Below are 21,632 nucleotides of genomic sequence, written 5' to 3'. Positions count from 1 at the left end.
GCATGTGGGATCTTCCCAGACCGGGGCACGAACCCGTGTCCCCTGAAACGGCAGGCGGACTCTCGACCACTGCGCCACCAGGGAAGCCCGTCTCTTCCTTTTTTAACTGTAGGAAACACGTGTGTTTTAGAAGCTTAGCTCTCCATTGTAGTCCTGCAGATGCTCTTGCAAATTACAGAATGGGAATGTATACAATTTCTTAGAAAACTTAACTCTGGAAAACTTACAGTATGCTAGTACTGTAGTAGATTTTGTGGGGTTGGTATTATTTCAAATAATAGAAATCCATTTTTTTTAAACAAATACAGTGGTGTCTATTATATGTAAATTTTAATGAGTTGTTTCCTAAAAGAAACCTTGAAATCTAAAACAAATTAAGTGGGGTTTACATACTTACTATACAGTGAGGACTCAATGGTATTATTTCTAGTTAGCCTATTAGTGAAGTTTTACTTATGTTTATAGTGAATAGTGTTACTTTTTCAAATCATTTCATTCCCTTAATCTTATTTGAAAAGCTTTCCAGGAGACTAAGGGACAAGAAATTCAAAGAACCAATCACCACTGCATTACAGAAGCTGGAGCAGCATGGTGGAAATGTAAGTGAACATTATTCCCCATAAACCATACTTTTAAAAAATTTCAATTGTACTGTGATATTGACTGCATAACATATATTATCTCACTTCAGGCTCAAGTAACCACGTGGAGTTGATATTATTATTCTCATTTTAGAGCTCAGAGTTTCTGTTTTGCCGAGGTCACACAGTTTTGTTTTTTCTTAATTGAAGTATAGTTGATTTACAATGTTGTGTTAGTTTCAGGTGTACAACACAGTGATTCAGTTATACGTGTGTGTGTGTGTGTGTGTGTGTGTGTTTACATATTCTTTTTCAGATGCTTTTCCCTTATAGGTTATTACAAAATGTTGAGTATAGTTCCTTGTGCTATACAGTAGGTCACACAGTTTATAAGCGTGAGGATTCAGACCCAGGTTAATGTAGGGCCTGTGCACTGCACCGTGCTTACCGTACCACACTCTGTGTAGTACAGCTGTACAGTTTTTTTATTTTGGTTGTATTTTGTATGTTTTTGCTTTGACTATTGGGAAGTTCAGAAAACAAAAGGATTAACTTAACTCATTGAAGAAAAAGTGTTATTTTTCCTTTCATTTGCCATCTTTTCTGTCTGAAAAATTTACAATCTGCCCATAATCGAAGATTGAAATGAGGTTCCCAGGTGGCTGCGTTGTTCTGTCTGGAAGGCATGTGTGCTCGCTCGAACATGCTCACGTGCACACAGAGGAATGATTCAGCTGACTAGTCTAACTTGTAAGAAGGTGCAGAGCCGTGGGGGATTTCATTACTGTCTGTGTGTTGTCAAATAACTGGGTTAATTGAATTTTCATCACTTGAAAGAAGTGTTCAAATAATCTAGTCTTGGAAATATTTCCATAATGCAGTAATTCCACCATGTTTTGGAGATTACATTTAATCAGATCTTAATGATAGAGTTGCATGAGATTATCTTAACATTGTAGAACTTAGTTTCACTCTAGGTATTTGATTATAAAGAAAATTTGCGTGATCGATACAATCTTAAAATGGCAGATGTTTGAGTTTAAGCGTTGCCTAAATTACTTAATTTGATCAATTTCAGTGACTTTTAAAACTGATTATATTCTTTTCATGATGAATGCCTAGAATAAAGTTTATAAGGAGGAAGTCAGTCCCTGGGCTACTAGATAATGAATTTCTTTCTTGTGTGAGGGTCTAGGCGGAGGGTTAGCCTTCTGACACCTTGTTGAGATGCACAGAATCATCCCGCAGTCAATCCAGTGTCCCTTCCCAGCAGAAAGGAGATTCTTCTTGCTTACAAATGTGTTGTTCTGAGAATTGGAATGCGAAATAATTTGCCCTTCCCTCTCTGTGAAATGCAGATAAACACATGCTCAATAACATGGCAAGGCTTTTCAATCTGAAACTCTCCCCAGATGGTTTTCACACATCCTGTGCTGGTATGGGACATGGGCGATTAGAAAGGGGTGGGCCCAGCAGGTTAGATTTCTTGGGGGTGTGTGTGGAGGAGGGGATAGTTTTTTAGTAAATACAGGTTAGAAATAGCACACTAGGATTTGGAGGGGGAATACTGAGGATGTAGGTGACCAATCCAAGGGTCCCAGTGATAGCTAGCAAGGAAGTTCTCTTATTGCCACTCAATCTCATTAGTTTTTAATCATGCTAATACAGAATTTAAAAAGATTTTGAAGTTATAAGGGCTATTAAGTATTGTTTGTTCCCTCATACTTTTGCTCTTCTTGTTCCCCCTTCTAATGTCCTACATAATATTTTAGTAATAATTAATGTAATTGCAACAGGAAGTTTCAATCACATATCAAAGACTTCCCCTTGGCTTAATTATTATTGTGCTTGCTTTAGGTACTTTATAATCCATCATGAAATTAATGATATTCTTTCCTTTCTAAAAACTTAAATGTTTACATCTTTCTCTTTCTTTAAATATTGGAGATTAGTCTTTCATTATGAGAGATTCTTCTCAATATTATAGTTTCTCATTTCTTAGGGCTCACGTGTATCACAATGATGAAGACTCAACTTCTAGAGAAACTAAAATATCAGTTACAGACAGCCAGCGTCATTTTCTTAGAACTAATCAGTTTGCTATCGGCCTTAAACTAAAATTGATTCATTCTCAGCCTGATTTAATTTTCTTTTAAAACGATATACACATTAGTCTTGAAAAAGATACATACATATATACATCCTGATCTTTATCGAGCAAGTAAGAACTTACTGCATGAGAGGTACTCTGTTGAGTATATTTTAGACATTAAACTCATTTAATCTTCGCTCCATCCCTCAGAGGTGGATTTTTGTTGTTATCCCCCCGTAAAGAGCTAGAAACTGAGGTGCAGAGAAGTAATTAGCCCCAGATTTGACAGTGAAGTGACTGGCATGCAGCTGGATTCAAGTACTGGTAGTCTGGTTCCTAACTACTTTTCTAGTTAAATATTTTTAAACCACAAAAAGAGACAACGTATATTTTATTTAACTCAGAAAAACAGTTCTGTTCCCATCACTCTGCTCCTATCCCATTTTGTATGTTTGGAGTTTTGAATACTTTTTTAGGCATGCTCCTGCAAATGTAGTACCTCTTAGGGGAACCCTGCATGATACTAATGAGGCTAAATTTTTTTCTGTTGACAGGGAAGCCTTACCATCATCAAATCTAAAATTCCAACATATTGCTCCATATACTGCTGAAGAAAGTAGCCCTGGTGACAGGTGTTAAACGCTGACCATGGGTATGCACGGAACCTTTTCAGATTCACTTCACTTTATTCTTTTGTAAATCACAACCACCCTTCATTATTGCTGGCTTTAGATGAGTATACACAATTCCACTGAATCTTAGTACAAGTTACTCATTTAAAAAAAGAATGGTTAATGATGGAAAACTATTAAAAAAAAGTTCTATAATAGTACAACCTTGTGGGGTTTATTTTTTCATATTTTTTATGGTTTGTGTGAGCAACAGTTATTTAGTTTACAATGGATGTGTTTGTATATATTTTCTAGTGCCTTTTATATGTAACATTTATACAGTTCGTGTGTAGCTGTGCACTTATTTTCAGACATTTTGCCATTTCCTGGGTTTTATATTTATCAAGTCTATGAAAATTTCAAATAGTGGACAAACATTTGTGAATTCACTGTTAATTATTATTTGTAAATATGTATTTTATAATGTAGAATGCTTGGAAATAATTTCGAGTATTCTAGTTTAAGAAAAAAATTTTTAATGTGTAAGTTCTCTTATAAGTATGGTTGTTTATTACAAATCATTAAAACTACCTAAACTTTAGGTATTAATTGTATTTAAGTAAGTGTTATTTTTGTATTTCATAGTCTGAAAATACTGATATTCAGTACATGAAGATACTCAGAAATTAACTTAAAAGTCTTACATGTATTCAGTGATTTTGTTGTGCTTGCTTATGTTTAACAATTAATGCAGTTGAAAAAGCTTTTAAAACATAATTTACAAGTGTAGTTCTGAATGTTGATGTAATAGAAGCTGATTCTGGATCATTCCACAGAGAAAGGAGTAGAGGGAGAGAAACATCTGGGCAGGAAGAGAGCCGTTAGGGACCCGACTAGCCACACCAAATCCAAGGCTGACAGACTTCTGAAGGGCTGGAGATTAGGGGCAGCAATATTCTGTCCCGGAAGCCTCGGAGAACACCCTTTCTTTGCTCCACCCTCAGGTACCGAGAGTGATCTCTTTGTAATTCTCATTTCAGACCCAATCTCACAGGTGTAATTTAAAATACAAGGAATTTCTGAAGAGTATTAACAGCAGAAATGCGCCTTCTCCCTCACAGCTCCTGTCATTCCTGGTCCCCTGTCTGGCACACTCTCTCCTCAGGTGTCTACTCTTGTCACATCCTCAGGTCACATCAGCTCACATGCCTGCCTGCCCACTGGCCTTGCCCTGACTCCTCTTTCCTTGCACTTAGCTCCACCCGAAGACCGAGATCTCTACCGTTTAGAAAATGCCATAAGAAAAATGTAACGTTTTTAATCTAGTAATTATAAAATTTATTGAAATAAAGACCTGTAACATAGTAGAGTTATAAACATTTTATTTGCTTTTATTTTTTCTTTTTCAAATACAAAATGTGCACATTGAATTTACACAAACACGTGATGGCCAAGTTCAGTGTACATGTATTGTACTACTCTTAATTTCTACACTGGTGATAGCAGGGCAGCTTTCAACATCCTATCTCTACACCAGAATAGATACCTGATTTATTGTTGCAAAGACAGTTGCAAATTTCCTCCTACTCTAGCCTCTTGGTCTTTTTGTGATATTTCTGCAAAACAGGGAAGGTGTGTGTATCTTTCTTTAGTAATATTGTGGCAACCTTACAATTTTGGCTTAAGATCATTAAAAATAATCTGAATTATTGGAGTTTTATCATGAGCTCAATCATAATACAATCCAGATGAGTTGCTTAGCACTTTTATATTCCTTTTCTATTAAATTTTGGTATTATAGTTCTCGATATAATGGAATCACTGGTGCTTTCAACGTGAATTCTGCTTGCTGTTTGTTCCTGGTAGGCATTAGGGTAGCAAAGGTTTCTTTGTTCCTAAATGGCATGTAATGTAAAGGTGCCATGAGGGAGTCGGGAGAGAGGATGGAATAGGCCTTGAATGCAGTTAAGGATTACTTGTTGCTAAGCATTGCCATGTACTGGATGACAGATGTCCTGACCCTTTGCTAAGCCTGTGGACATCCTCGCTTTGTTTCACACCTTCTTGGGCTTCCACTTAGTGACATAATAGTCAACCTGTAGGATTGAACAAATCCAAAATTACATACATCATGTAGGCCTTGGCTGTAATATGTATTATGAAAAATTAAGAAATGCTTATTAAATAAGCTTTATTAGGCATATGCTGACATCTGGTGATAAGCTGACTTGTTTCATGTTATAAAAAAATGCCAGGTAAATGAATGTCTTTAACAGAAGGAAGCAAATCCAGAGAAACTGGGACTATGTGTTTGTTATTTTCCAATTGTAGTAATCTTGTTTTGTTTACTTAAAGTGTAAATGGAATTACAGCATACAAACATGAACACTAATATCTGGAAATTAAGTGCAGATGCCAGTATTTCAGAAAACAATTTAAAATCCTGGGGCTGAATACATACAAATGAATAGCAAAAAACACAGCTATTTTAAAATCACCGATACTGTGAAAGCCTCAATAATCCCATGGCTAAAGAATCAATAAAACTATATGCCAGATCCTATTACTTTTGCATATTCACAGGGTATGAAATGACTTAGAACATCCCATGAACTCAGTGGCATTATGAAAAGGATGCACATTTATAAATGGAAAACTCAAATCTTCTGGGGATTGCTTTATATTAAAACAAAGCTTGTTTGCATAATATGCCTCAGTGTAAAGCTGAGCAATCTATGCTAAAAGTGGTAGCTCCAACTTTGTGTGATAGAATCGTTCACATTTGTCTGATTGAGGACGTATTCGACAAGTTAGATCACGTTTTCAAAGAGCTGCATGGAGCGCATGATGTTTTCGTCCTGTAAGGGAGAAAACGTGGACTTAAGTTCACCACCTCTGCAAAGGAAAGTGCACTGTTTTGCCTCTAAGTACTGCCACCCTCCACCAACGCCTATGCCAAATGTTCAGGTACTAGGGGTCTGCAAATGTAAATACTCTTCTACCCATTTTCCACACAGATAAGTAATGGAGAGCCCATTTTATGTTTTGCTGAGTCTACTAGGCTTTAAACACTTTATTTAACTCTGACTTGGTGTTAAGAGGGGATATTTCTCAAATTATTAATAGAATGCCTGCATGGAAACTGGAGAGGCGCAGAGCATAATCAAAGCGAGCAAGGCAAACTGTGGCATTTTAGGTAATCACCCGCCAAATCACAGAGACTTGTACACATGGAAGGATACAGGGTTTGTGTGTGAGCTAATTAAGAGCCAACTTCATGAAGATTGGAGGTTGGGGTTTAGGAGACAGGTTTGCAGTAATTACACCTCTCTTTCTGAGTCTGTTAGGGCTAAATCTGTGTGGCCTTTGGGAACCTTTAAAAATGAATGGCCTCAGGCTTCCCTGGTGGAGCAGTGGTCGAGAGTCCGCCTGCCGTTTCAGGGGACACGGGTTCGTGCCCCGGTCTGGGAAGATCCCACGTGCCGCAGAGCGGCTGGGCCCGTGAGCCGTGGCCGCTGAGCCTGCGCGTCCGGAGCCTGTGCTCCGCAACGGGAGAGGCCGCAACAGTGAGAGGCCCGCGTACCACACACACACAAAAAAGAATGGTCTCTCAATGCCAGAGAAAGGATTGTTTGTGAGAAACCATTGCCCAGTGTCTGTCTGCAGTTTAGCATGTTCCTTAGAAACTTAGGGGGACAGACTTTGGGCAGGATAGGGGCACTTGGAGCTTGTGACTGTTAATAGCAGTGGAAAATGGTAGCAGAACTAATGACTTCCACTACTAGATGCCAAGTAACAATACCACCATTAAGCAGGTTGATATCACCAAGTTCATTCAAAGACCATCACATTGAAATGTGAGTTGAGAAAAAGGCAGGCATCAGGAAAGGGAAAGTATATCAACTTGAAACTAATGAGAAAAACTAAAGCACCAACAAACTTCTTAGTCTCCATAATTATTTTAAAAATTCTTAATCGTGGTTCTACCCACATGTCAAGTCAAATAATTCTAGGTGTGCTAATACTGGTCTGCCACCAGATGGTGGAGAACCACATGGACTTTTCCTCAGGGAGAATTTTCTGCTGTTTAATTTTGTGGCTGAAGACCGTTACTGGTTCAGCCAAAGACATCTCTTGTCCACATACATTGAAGCAATGATGTTTCTCTTAGAAATCGGATACAAGTTTGGCCAGTGATACACTCTTGGCTGTACTGGAATTCTAAATCTACGGAGGATATGGTAGACAAGATACGTGTTATATGCTAGTTCTGGGAAAAGAACAATTCAAGTCTCACATATGTTTTATCCTCAGTGATGAATATTCTAAAGGATCTGAAGAGCAAAAACACACATGTGCAACCTTCATCTCTCCAGGGCTTCCCTCATAGCCTGCCTCAGGGTAGACAATAAATGCTGATGAACTGAATGTGCAAATTGGTGATTGTTTTCAGAGTGGTAGGCTTATTCATCTCAGCTATGTAGAAGTGGTGATCTTAGGCATATGATCTTTATACTTTGCTCAGTTCATGGTGGCTGGCTGGCAGGACTAAGTTCAGCTGTTAAGGAAGCAAAAGGGATAGTTCCTTTACTATCGTTACTTACTTTTTGGCAACTTTCGATGAATTCATCTATGGTAACGACTCCATCTTTATTTTTGTCCATTTTCTGTTCAGGAAGAAAAGAACGAAAAAATTTGCTCAGACTTACCCCTTGATACCCTCACACTGAACAAGCTGAAGCTGATGAAGAGAAAGCCCAGTTGCTTATTTTATGAGGAGGAACTGCTTCAGAGCACAAACTAGTAGCTTCTTAGTGATAAGAATCGTGGCTGACTGATTTTAGGCTGTTGCCTTTTCAGTAGAACGTGGTATAGATCTAGAGTCACTCTGTTCTAGTAAAATCCTGCCCTCCAGCTACGACAGACTTCAGGCAACTTGCTGAAACTTTCAGAGCCTTGGTTTTTCTCATCTGTGAGATGGGGCTAATGAGGATTTATAAATAACCTCATAGGGGCTTGTGAGAAATGAATGAAAACAAACACCCCAAAACATATGAGACATGGCAATTGCTTGGTGTTCTATCCAGGATATGGTGAGTGTTCAATAAGTGGAGTTATCAATATTATGATAAATTCAAAACCAAAATTACTAAATTAGTATGATGGTAAATATTCCATAGTTTTGTCTCTCTCAGTAAAAATTATTTTCCTTTACATTCTTTTGAATCATCATGATGCTTTGCAAACATCAGGAAATTTGCTCTTAATTTCACTTCCTCTCTGACTTCTATTGCATTCCTACCTGGAAAAATGTTTCAACGTGTTGTCTGGGAGCATCTTCTTTGAGGACAGGATATGTGCATTTACCCATCATATCGTATATCGCTTTCATTATATCAAGCATTTCCTAAAAAGGAAAAGGCAGTCACATGAAGCCGCATGCAATGTGAAAATAAACCACTCCGAGAAGCTTTGACAGATTATTCCTACTCAATTTCAAATTTTTTATTTTTCTTTGTTTCTTCATTAAATGTCTTGGTTGTCCCAGAGGAAAAGCCAATGGCCTTATGCCTTAAAAGCAGCAGAATCAGAATGTAAGAATCAAGTCGGATCTTGGTTTCAAAATGAATGAAATTCCCATGTATCTAACATGATCAGGAAAGAAACATTCTGGTTTAATGTTTGGACTTCTGTAGACTTCACATTGGCTATCCTTGCTTTATTGAGTTATTATATATTTTATATGTTGATTATCAATTTCTGTTTATTGAGAATAAAATAAACTCCACATCATGAGAATTATACTAAAACTGACTGATAAGTCTCAAAGCTCATTAGGGGTTTCATTGTGTTTTTCCTACTATGGCTTTAACTAAAGTCACACATGTAGATTAGTCAAAATATGACCCTGGAAACACTTCAGAATTTTAATTTTTTAAATTAAAATCTAGTTTTTGATTTGTAATTTTCAATCTTAGTGAAAATAATATCTAGTTAGCCTAGACATTCAGATTTATTGTTTACACTTGTTTTCTTCATATCAAAGTTTCCACAGAAGAGTATGGATTAAGTCGATAATATGGATGTAATATATATTTACTTCTGAGAGTATTCAATTCCATTTTAAATGATAAAGCAGTTTGTAGTTTGTAAATTTTACATGAAGCCCTTTAAGATGTTTTGAGCATAGAAGTTTGTTTGACATAGAATTCATGAGATGTGTTGGGTATAAATGGTAAGAATAGCATGTTTATGTTAAACATAGAAAGGGATAGAAAGGGATCAAGAGACACCTACTATCCTGGAGGCACCTGAGTACTAAATGTTTATTGTGTACTAAATATACAAGAGACACTAAGTATCCAGGAGATATGCTTGATATACCTGAGTACTTAATACTCATGAGGTCTTAATTCAGCCACCCATTTGTGAGACCCATCTGGCCCCATGTGTCCTCTGCTCAACAAATAAAACCCATGGCCACTGATCAGGTTGATTGTCACACTGTAACTGTGGTCAGGTGAACTTGTCCCTGTGTCTTCAATAGAGCAAGCTGATGTCACTGGCCCAAGATACCTTCAATTTGAGGAGCCCAATGCTCAAAACTCAACTCGGGGGAAAGCTAGTGAGAGAAAGAGGACATATGGACATTGAACCACATCCAGGCTTCAGGTAATGTGGTCTTTCAACCCTACCTCCACGCCATCCTAAATTTGTTATCTTACCCCATCCCTCCCCGCTTGCTTCTTGCTGTGTTTTAAATTAATTTATTAAACCACTTGATATGAGCATCTGAATTTGGTCTGTGAGGCTTCTTTTTTAGATAGCCCACCTGGGAGTTTATTTGGGGCTCCACTATCACATCAGGTCATTTCCCACACAGTACAGGTCACTACATAATCCACACGATTTTAAAATTGCATCTGGGGCTTCCCTGGTGGCGCAGTAGTTGAGAATCTGCCTGCCAATGCAGGGGACACAGGTTCGAGCCCTGGTCTGGGAAGATCCCACATGCCGCGGAGCAACTGGGCCCGTGAGCCACAATTACTGAGCCTGCGCATCTGGAGCCTGTGCTCTGCAACAAGAGAGGCCGCGATAGTGGGAGGCCCGCGCACTGCAATGAAGAGTGGCCCCCGCTTGCCACAACTAGAGAAAGCCCTCGCACAGAAACGAAGACCCAACACAGCCATAAATAAATAAATAAATTTTTAAAATTGCATCTGTTTCCATATGGACTGCGTTATATGATGGAAAAAAGGTTACAGGCCAAATAGTCTAACGTGTGGATATATTTTCTTTCTACTTTATTCCAACTACTATCTTTATTCCATGTACAGCATTCATTAAAATGCTATTAGGAAGTCAGGATGTAATCCTTCTATGTTTTATATTTACTTTGCAGATTAACCATAAACTATTTCTAGCATTCCAAATTTTTCATCAGACTATTTCCCCAGCACTACAGAAAATATTTTAGACTTCCTGAAAAAGTGATTCTAAAATAATAATTGCGATTGTTTAACATTTTGAAGTGAAAAAATGAAAATGGTCTGAAGGCTAGCTGTGTTGGTGAGGCATTTCTTACTTCTTTAGTGATGTAGCCATCTTTATTTATGTCATACAAATTAAATGCCCAGTTGAGTTTTTCTTGTACTGTCCCCCGGAGCAAAATGGAAAGACCCTTGATGAAATCCTAAAAAAAAAAAATACAAATACAATTTGATATGACATTTCTAAAAAAGAAAAGTAAAACACAAACTCTAATAAAATTCTCTGTCAAATGATGGAAGCAAGGGTTACAACCCTCTGGATTTTGAACCATTTATTTAGCAAAATGGTCCATGTGTTCCTGATTATCTTTTTTTCCAGAGATTTTTTGTGGGCATAAACCACTCCTTAGGTTTAATATTCTTACTTTCTAATTGGAAACCGTGACTTAAATCAACTGTGGGACTGGAAATTGTGGCAGAACAGACACCCAAACAACAAGACGCATGTGTATAAGTGGTATTACTTTCCACTACAAGTGCACACAATTCTTTTACTGAAAATAATCTAATAACATTGTAACTTTAAAAATACAAGCACATACATAACACACTTCCCATGAACAAGATCTGCTAACAAGAAATATGGGCTGTCCTTAAGATATAGGCCAATTGAAGCCTTTATTTAGAAATCAAGTTATAACATGCATGGGGGCAGAAGTTAAGAGAATGGAGCTGAAAGCCAGGCTGCCTGAATTCAAATTCCAGCTGTTTCATCTGATAGCTCTGTCCTCAGACAACTTACCATTCTTTTGCCTCTATTTTCATATCTGTAGAAGGGAGATGTTAGTATCTACTTCTTAAATTTTTTATGAGGATTAAAAGAGTTAAGCTGTTTATAACAGTGTCTGGCAAGGGCATCGGCTATGTGTTTGTCCAAGTAAATGGAAACCTCAGTCAGTATCACTGTTAGGCTGATATGACTGAACCGCAGACAAACCAGATTAACTTGATCAAATTCATATATATTTATTGTTCTGTAGGCAGGGTTAACATTACAATATGGTGAATTCTGATCTCACATAGAACTGACTATCTGTTCTTAGGTAGGAATGAAAGAGCAGAAGCTGTTACCAAGTCCAAGCTTTCTCTGCTCCCCGCAGGACAGGCCAGTAAATCTGGAGACAAGGTGTTGAGGCAAGGCAATATGACTTTATTCGGAAAGCCAGCAGACCGAGAAGATGGCAGACTAGTGTCTCAGAAAGACAATCTTATCAGGGTCCGGAGGCCAGTTTCTTTTACAGAACAGAGAGGGGGAGGAGGTGAGGAAGTAAAGTAAAAAGGCCATAAGTCTTGCAAATATCTCCTGGAATGGCCAGCCTCCGGGTGGGGATGTGTTAATTTCTTCTTTCTTGCAGCCATTCACAGGTGGACGGGGTCAGGATGCTTCCCTGAACAAAGGCACTTCAGGCAGAGGGGCAGTGTTCCCCGAGGCAGGCCATTATGTATAGACAGTATCCTTTTAGTGAACAAAAGCAACGGGAGAAGCAAAGGCTAAAGTAAAAGAAACAGATCCTACATGTAGTCAGATTTTGTTCTTCCCTGTAACAAAGGGAAATGCAGAAGTGGCCTCTGGGTGAATTTGTATTCTCTCTACATTTTTACATTCCAACATTTTGTAATTGTTTTCCTGTCTTAATTTCTTTAAAAGCTTTTTTTTTTTTTAAATGGGTGACATTCATGTAGTTCAAAATTTTTTAATATATAAGATTACTGATGAAAAGTATTCCTCCCATTCTTGGACCCTAGTCACCCTATTTCTTTCCCCTAGACAACTGGCATTAGTAGCTTCTTGTATTCATTTCCAAAGAATTTTTGTGCATATACAAGTGTAAGGCATATTATTTACACAAATGATAGTCTAACAGGCTGTTCTGTACTTTATTTTTAACTTAGCAATAAATCTTGGAAATAATTCCAGTCTTTTTCACTGTTGCATATGTATGAATGTATCATAGTTTATTTAACCAATCTCCCATTGATGAATATTTAAAGATTTCCAATCTTGTTAAAAACAAAGCCACAAAGAGTGACCTTATACATACATAACTTACATTTTGAACAAGTATATCTGTAGGATGAGTTCCTAGAAGTGGAATTGCTGGGTCAAAGGATTTGAACATTGGTAAATTTTATAGTTATTTTCAAATTTCCCCCCAAATTTCCCTCTCACAATCTGTATATGAGAATAGTATAGCTTGTCAATACTATATGCTATCAATTCTTTTATCTTTTTCAATCTTAAAGGTTAATATTTCTTTCTCAGATTACTTAAAATTTGTATTTATTATGAATAAATTTGAGCATTTTTTCCAAATATCTTGATTTATAGAAACTCTTCACACATTAGTGAAATTAGCCCTTGTCTGGGATATATCTTCAAGTATTGTTTCCCAGTTTATCATTTCTTTCCATTTTTATTATGTTGATTTTTGTAAAGTAGGCATCTTTTTATTTCTATTTTCTAGATTTTGTCAGCCTTTTACTTTATATTTTTTGGTTTCTGTCATATTGAAAAGACCTCTCTCATTCTGAAGTTATAAAAGGATACTCCCATGTTTTTGTTTTAGTACTTTTAAGGTTTACTTTTTTACATTTAAATCTTTATTCCATTTGGAAGTTACCCAATGTTTTTAGATAGCTGTCTGGTTTCACAATATTATTTGTTATCCACTGATTTGAGATGCAAGATTTATCATATCCTTAATTCTTTTATGTATTTATATTTCTGGAACTTATATTTTATTTCATAGTATATCTGTTTATCTAAGCACCTCTACTACATTGTTTTAATTATTAAAACATTTTAGTAATTTTAATAGCTGTAAGGGCTATTTCCTCTTAATCCTTCTTTTTCAGCTATTTTCTTTCCATTTTTCCTTATTTAAATATTCCACCTGACCCCTATTGGGATGTTTATTGAGCCGGAGGTAAATTTACAGATCACCTTGGGCAGAACTGACAACTACATGTTGATGAGTCTTCCTATTCAAGACAATAAGAAACCTTTCCCTTGTCCAGGTCATTTTTGTCATTGAGTATATTAGTTTCCTCTTGCTGCTGTAACAAATTACCACAGATTTGTAGGATTAAAATAATACTTGTTTATTATCCTCCAGATCTGGAAATCAGAAGTCTGAAATGGGTTTTACTGGGCTGAAATGAAGTTGGAGGCAGAGCTGCAGTCTCTCCAGTGGATCTAGGGATAGAATTTGTTCTCTTGCTTTTTTTCAGCTTCTAGAGGCCACTTGCATTGATTGGCTTGTGGCCCTTTCCTCCATCTTCAAAACACAGTACTCCAACCTCCTGTTGTAGTATCTCCTCTTTGCTACCCTGATCTTCCTGCCTCCCTCTTACAGGGACCCTTGGGATTACATTGGGCCCATCCAGATAATCCAAGATGATCTCCCCATCTCAAGATCCTTAATCACACCTGCAAAAAACCTCCTTTACCATGAAAGGTAACACATCCTATGTCCGGACATTAAGATGTGGACATTTTTGGTGGGTCTTTATTCAGCACACAAAACTCTAATACATTTTAAGCCCTTTTGTTTTTTCCAAGTTTTCTTTCACATTTCTTAGTCATATTTATTTCTAGGTATTTTAATCCTTCTGTTGCTGTTATAAAGGAGGCCACAAGAATTCCTTAGTAGGCAGATAAAAGAAGAGATGCAGGCAACAAATCTTGAAAATAAGTTTCTCAGGAGGTAAGAGAGGTCAAGAGAAGAAAGCATTTCACTGGGAAAGGATGGTTCATCTTGATACCAATCTGCTGGGGAATGAAAAGAGCTTACTGAGTCAGCAACATGGAGGTCACCAGTGACTAAAGTGAGAAGTTTCAGTGGAAGGGAGGGAGCAAAGAGTGATAGAGACTGTTAGAAAATTCACCAACCATGGCTGCATGTGAAGACAGAGGGACAGGGCTATATCTGAAGAGGGGGACAGGATCACAGAAGAGAGTTTTGAAGATGAGCACTTTGAACACTGAAGGGACGAATCTAAGAAGAGGAAAATACTAAAGGTGTGTGTGTGTGTGAGAGAGAGAGAGAGACAGAGGGAGAGAGAAATGGACTACTCCTGCGATGGTGGGAGATATGGAGATGGTCTGCCCTGGGAAGGGAGGAGGCACATTTCCTCAGCTAATACAGAAGGAAGAAGGAGAACACCATGCAGATGCCCACAGCTGAGAAGAGTTGGGAAGATGAACAAGTCCTCATCTGAGATCTTGGGAGTGAAGGACATGGTGGAAAGGATAAGAACTGAAGGTCGGAGGAGAGAGAAGGAGGCAGCTCTGCTCCTGGACAATAAGGTGACTTGTGCAAATTACAGGAAGCTGCGCTCCCTCAAAATATTTTTCTGCCATCTGCTGGAAAATTATTGTAATATATTTAAACCTGTAGTATATAATATACTGTAATTAAGAGGTAATGACCCTCCTTGGAGTTGTGTAGTATACAACTTGCAAACTGTATAAGCTTTGGCTTTTTTGGAAGGTATAAAATAGTCACTGCAGAGCATGGGAAGGTAGGCTTACCAGAGAAAGATTGCTGGACAATTTTGAAAAGCCAGATGAGGTGGATGGTTATCAATATAATCCTTACCTGTCACTTCAAATTACAAAGTAATAGGTATATGCCTTTAGCTGAAAAGAGAGGCTGGACACAACATCCATGAAGATATGCTTAGAGCATTGGTTTTCAAAATGTAGATTGCTGCAGAATCACCTGGAGGGCTTGTTAAAACAGCTTGCTGGGTCCCACCCCAGAGTTTCTGATTCATTAGGTCTGGGGTGTGGCCCAAGAATTTACATTTCTAATAAATTCCAAGGAGATGCTGATACTGCTGGTCCAGGGATCACACTTCGAGAACCACTGGCCTGCAAGAATCATCACTGGCATTGGCCCCATCACCAAGCAGAATAGGCCAGAGCAACAATGAGAGATTTAAAATCATGTGTGGACTTTTGTTGTTTGCCTCTCTAGTTGGCCCCTATTTCCATTTGGTGCTCCATCCAATTCTGTGGAAGCACACTCCATCTGTGGCTCTAGTGATGGAGCCATGCTCTGGGGAAAATCAGGAAGCACATTTTATTCCTTTGGTCAAGGCAATTGGATCTGTCGTTGGCCTGCCACTGAACCCAGTCTACGTGAGTGATTTTCAGGACTTCTGCTAGGAAGGGGTATGACAGAGATGCTTTTTCTTTCCTGCCTGGGGAAAAATCAAGCCTGGAGCTCAGGAGCTTCTGGCATCTTCTTGTAACCACGAGGGAGCCCACCCTTAGGTTGCAGCCAGACCTACCTCTGGACTTCTTATTCTTATAAGCCAATACAGTTATATTGTTTTTGTTAGTGTATGATTTTCTATTTGTGAACCAAAGTACCCTGATTCACAAGCTGACATCTAATTCCCACCTTTCTCTTAAATACTATGTATCCTGAAACTGCATACATTCAAAGATAGCTATGAACCTTGAACACCCCTCTCTCTTTTAATATACCATTTGCAGGATGATATCAATAAACAGTGATTTCAGAACAGGAAATAACTATTTGTGCAAAAGGAAAATGAAAGACTCAAGGTATCTTGTACTGTTCTTGCTCCATGCTTTTCTGAATGGTAATTGAAATCTGTCAAGCAGGAGTTACAAGGCTAAAAAAAACCCAAACAACTCTCAATAGTACTTTTCAAAATCACCTTACTTTTGTCTGTGAAAGGTTACATCTGTTCCCTAATGTACAAAACTGATAGATGGGGATTGGTACTGAATTCTGGTTTCTAATGTCTTATGCTGGTACTGAATTCTGGTTTCTAATGTCTTATGCTAAAGGCAATAGAAGGAAAAAGGCATAGAGATATGACCCTATAATAACCTAGTCTTGTTCTTTAGTTAGCTCTATTTATTGACCAAACCTTTAATTGGTGTCTTAGTGCTGGTTACATACATTCTGCCCACTGTTCCCACACTAGGAGCTGCATCAAAGACCCAGCCTTGAGAGAGCATGTGTTATTGAGACCATCTAGATGGTATACATGACTGGACCCAGGTAAGGCCTGGAAAGTCATACATGTGTTTAGTATATTTCTTACTTTATGCTTGCTTTTACATTTTTAGGAAAATTTTTAAAGTTGTTTATTTTCTCTGATATGGCCTCTCTTGACTGGAGTTAAACTTCCATAGTGGTTGAAGGATACAATTTCAGGTACTACCTAAAGTTTGCATTTGTTTGGAACTAATAAAAGATATCAACATGTCTAAAAAATAAAAACGTATATTTCCCAAGATTTGTAGCCTAATTTTATCAGGTGACAGGGATAAAATACTTACCTTGATTGATATACAATTCTAGTTAGGTAATTTAATATCTTAAAAGATGAAAACAGCCACATTAAGTTAGAGGAAAGTGGTTTGATCTCACTGAAGGCCATTAAAAATTAAATAAGTTTAAAAAAAAATTAAGTTTTAAACAAAAATCACAAATATATAATAAATGTATATGTGAATATCATGCTTGATTTATGTAAAAAATACAGAAAACTATAGAAGAAAATTGCAGTCACACATAATCCTATCACCTGTTCACATTGAATATTCCCACTCTTTTTTTTTTTTTTTTTTTTTCCGGTATGCAGGCCTCTCACTGTTGTGGCCTCTCCCATTGCGGAGCGCAGGCTCAGTGGCCATGGCTCATGGGCCCAGCCGCTCCGCGGCATGTGGGATCTTCCCGGACCGGGGCACGAACCCGTGTCGCCTGCATCGGCAGGCGGATTCTCAACCACTGCGCCACCAGGGAAGCCCCCCCACTCTTTTTTAATGCATACTTTGGCATATACTTTAAGTACAAGCCATATATTATATATAAAATTCTGTTTATTTCACTTAAATTACAAGCATTTTCCAATATCACTGACAATTCACTGTGACATCATTAAAATAACTACAAAGTAGGTTTAACCGTATGAAATTGCCCATATTTTTTTATCATATTTGCCAAGAATTTCATATGATAGTTTCATATGGTCTAATCTAATAATACTAGCACAATGAATTTTGGACACTTTGGACCCCAAACCACAATAAGAATTACAATTTAAATGACAGCCTAGTACTTAAGCAAGCACACACACATACACACACACACACACACACAAAATCATACACCAGAAACTAAAGTTGTTAGTCTATTTCCATTTCTCTTCTATTAATTTTTTAGTACTCTTGTCATTAATGTCTAAATCAATTTTACCACCTGCTAATCATTGCAATCTTGAGTGTGAAACACTGCTTTGTCTTATGAATATATTGTAATTTATTTAACCATTCTTTCTTATTGGTATATATGTGTATTAATTTAAATTTTTCTTTATTGTACATGACACTATAGTAAATATTTTTCTCCAACTATTTCCCATCATTCTGACTTATTTCCTAAGGAAAGATGTGGAATTCCTGGGTTAAAGAGCTCTGGGAACACTGAAATTTATTAGTAGTAATGAGGACAGTTTATCGATAAGTGTGTGGGGCTTGGTATTAGGCAATTTCTATGCATTACTTTATGTCAGCCTCACACAACCATAGCGAGTAGGTATTGTCGTCCTTATATTAAAGATGGAGGCTCAGAGAAAATACGTGACTGAGGCAAGGGATGCAGCCAATGAGAATTAGAGCTGGAAACTGAACCCAGAACTCTGACTCAAAGCCCAGGCTCTCATTTTGTCTAGAACTGAAGCAATGGGCTGTGGTTACACAGAAAAGTATGATATGAACAAATGCTACATCTCTTTTTTCTTGGTATTATAGGACATAATTGTAGGGTGATATGAAACAGTGACTCACAGTGATTGCAATTTTACTAATAACATTTGTAGAACATCTGGAGGTACAAGGAATTCATAATTCTTGCCATGAAATGACGTGCATAAATGAATTAGAAAATGGCCTTAGCTTTTCAAAAGGGAAAGTGAGTCAGTATGTGAATACATGTATGACTAGGAACAGGATAAGAAGATAAGATCAGCTGAAGAAGAATCCCAACAGTTAGATGCCCAGGAAACAGAAGAAAAGAGAGTGAGCAAGAGAGAGAGAGACAGAGACAGAGAGAAATTGATATCAGTTCTCTGAGACTGACCAGATGTTATACAGGATCACTAACATTACTGAGCATATTAATTGTGCCAGACCATTTTCTAAACTCTTTAGATTCATCATTTAATCTGACAACAAGCTTGTGAGGTAGCTATCCTTATTTCCATTTTACATTGAGGAAATTCAAGCACAGAGAGATTGAGGAACCTGCCTCAGGTATCCCAGCTAGAAGTGGTAGATTTGGGATTGAGCCATCTGACTCACAAGCATGTGCTCTTTCAGATGAGAAGAGATTTCTGGCACCTCCTTGGAGATGGGAGTGTTAAAAGAGGAGACTGAAAAATTCTAGGACCGGGTCAGAAAAAATAGAAGATGAGGCTGGAGCATCTTGTAGTGCCCAAAAGTAAGGAATGAGCAAAGAAAGAAACAAAACAAAACAAAAAAATAAACAACCACAATGATGGGGCCATGTTGAAGCCAACTGAAAGAGCTTCCAGTGGCCCAGCTGGAACAATTTAAGCAAAAAGATAAGATATTGAACTATAACTCAAGTATAAAATATATGTCCATTAGTCCACACCGATATGAATCACTGGTGGAATACATTCATAAATGGAGGAGAAGAGACAAATCCTTCTCTTCTTTGGAAGAGAATTCCAAATAAACTATATATGTACTCTACCCTTAAGGGAATGGAGCATAACTCCCAATCTGTAAGTGTGATCTGTGCATAACTTGCTTCCAACGAGTATGGTTTGGAAAGGGATAAAAGAGTAACTTTACAGTAAAGAAATTACCAGCACTACTTCAACCAGGTGATCAAGGTTTACATCAAACGGTCATAAATCATGTTGATACTATGGACTCTTGTTACGTAATAAAAAAAAGCACCTTACCTCTGTGGTCTTCCTCCTCAAAACACTTATCCCTATTCCAATCATGAGAAAAAACATCAAACAAATCCCAACTGAGGGACATTCTGCAAAACACCTGACCAAAACTCCTCAAAACTGTCAAGGTTATCAAAACAAGGACAATTTGAGAAACTGTCACAGCCAAAAGGAGCTTAGGGAGACATGGTGAGTGAATGTAATGTAAGATTCCTAATAGAATTCTGGAACAGAAGAAAGGCTTTCGGTAAAAACTAAGAAAATCAGAATAAAGCATGGACATTAGTTAATAATAGTGTATCAACATTAGTTCATTAATTATAACAAGTTTACCATATTAATGCATGATGTGAATAACAGGAAGCTGGGTGCGAGGTGTATGGTAACTCTCTGTACTATTTTTGCAGTTTTTCTGTAAATGTAAAACTGGTCTAAAATAAAAAGTTTATTTAAAAGATGATTTAAAAGAAGAGGGACCTGACCTTCAGAGTGTTGAAGCAGATAGAGATGTTTATTGGATGCTTTTTCTCTTGTCTCTCTTGTAATAATCTTCTGCTACCCCAACTTTCATTAAACATTTGCGTGTATGATAAGAGGGATTCAAAGAACTTGCCCTTGGGGGCCACGGGAATGTGGGCAAGGGCAGCCATGGCTGGAGGAGCTGGACACCCCATAGCAAGACTATAAGGACGGAGCAGGCCAGAAGGACAGGGTGACAAGGGTGACAAAAACTAGGACACATGCAGCATGGCCACAATCCTTGGGAATCAATGGAAATGCATGGGTGAGGCCCAGGTTAAAGAACCTTTATGGCAAGAATTGTTGGATTCTACAAAAATTAGTCATGAAAATGGGGGAATGTCAGCTCCATAAGTAAAAAAATTTGTGTCTTTTGTTCACTGTTGTATCCCCAGCATCTTGAATATATATATATATATATATATATATATTTTATTTTTTTTAATTTATTTTTTTGCCACCCCATGCAGCATATGGGATCTTAGTCCCCAGACCAGGGATTGAAACCGCACCCTTGCAGTGGAAGCGCGTTATCTTAACCACTGGCCCGCCAGGGAAGTCCAAAAAATATTTGTTAAATGAAGGAACGAAATGGAAGGACATCTCAGCTACCTTTCCCTTTACTTCGCCAAAGAGCAAAGCTCCTGGACTAGGCACAAGAAAAGAAGAGGAGAATTATGTGGACAGGATGTGTGAGTGTGTGTGTGTGTGTGTGTGTGTTGAGAGATATAATAATAAAACTTAATGATTTAATAAATCTAATAAAATGGAATTCTATACCTATTGGTAACATTGCCTAAATAATTCCCCTTGATGCCTGACATCTCAAAAGAAAATAGCTATTTAACTTGACAAAAATGACTCATCCTAGAAGGAAAGTTTTCCTGTAACCATAATTGATATTTGGGGAGAAAAAAAACATTTTTTCTCATCACTGTGAATGACAAAGGGATTATTTTGGGTTTATAATGCCTCCGGGGGTACCACTCACATTTCATTCTGTCATAATTGAATTGTCAGTGAATGGTGTTTTCTTGAAGCTCTGGACTGCGGCAGTCCTGCTGTCAATCATCAGTTTAAGCAGGGATAGCTATTCCAGAATTGTTCCAAAGGAAAAATACATTTTCAGACTCAACAGTTCAAGTAAACTTGCCAATACGGATGTGCTCAGAGGAGTGCACTGCTCTGATGGTGGTAATATTCTAGAAAAGGTAATTGTTGAAATGGTGGTAGAAGTTCAGGGTTGCTTTTGCAGGCAACATTGGGTCATTTAGTAATCAGTGCGTGGGATGAATTACTGAGTGGT

The 21,632-nt window shown here is 37.7% G+C and overlaps 2 protein-coding genes across 8 annotated transcripts in view; one reads left to right on the top strand and one right to left on the bottom strand.

Annotated features, from left to right (window-relative positions):
- PACRGL (parkin coregulated like) overlaps positions 1–10,018 on the top strand; it is a 58,092-nt gene extending 48,074 nt beyond the window's left edge. For 3 of the 5 annotated variants that reach the window (XM_028492098.2, XM_024119500.3, XM_028492097.2), the window contains 2 exons: positions 519–599; positions 3,228–3,326. In XM_028492098.2, coding sequence (XP_028347899.1) covers positions 519–599; positions 3,228–3,284 — 138 coding nt within the window. In that variant the 3' untranslated portion in view covers positions 3,285–3,326. Of the gene's footprint in view, positions 1–518; positions 600–3,227; positions 3,327–4,095; positions 4,289–4,405; positions 4,632–9,831 lie in introns of those variants that run through there. The other 2 variants (XR_008617846.1, XM_024119501.3) reach the window with 2 other exon arrangements.
- Positions 4,649–21,632, bottom strand: part of KCNIP4 (potassium voltage-gated channel interacting protein 4) — a 1,248,962-nt gene continuing 1,231,978 nt past the window's right edge. For 2 of the 3 annotated variants that reach the window (XM_028492099.1, XM_024119504.1), the window contains 4 exons: positions 10,870–10,977; positions 8,587–8,691; positions 7,889–7,951; positions 6,058–6,142 (listed from right to left, as the gene is read on the bottom strand). In XM_028492099.1, coding sequence (XP_028347900.1) covers positions 6,095–6,142; positions 7,889–7,951; positions 8,587–8,691; positions 10,870–10,977 — 324 coding nt within the window. In that variant the 3' untranslated portion in view covers positions 6,058–6,094. Of the gene's footprint in view, positions 6,143–7,888; positions 7,952–8,586; positions 8,692–10,869; positions 10,978–21,632 lie in introns of all 3 variants that reach the window. The other variant, XM_024119502.1, reaches the window with a different exon arrangement.

Source organism: Physeter macrocephalus, chromosome 7 (genome assembly GCF_002837175.3).
Source record: "Physeter macrocephalus isolate SW-GA chromosome 7, ASM283717v5, whole genome shotgun sequence".
Lineage (NCBI taxonomy): Eukaryota > Metazoa > Chordata > Mammalia > Artiodactyla > Physeteridae > Physeter > Physeter macrocephalus.
Note: the sequence above shows the minus strand (reverse complement) of the source record. Positions and strands in the feature narration are given on the sequence as shown.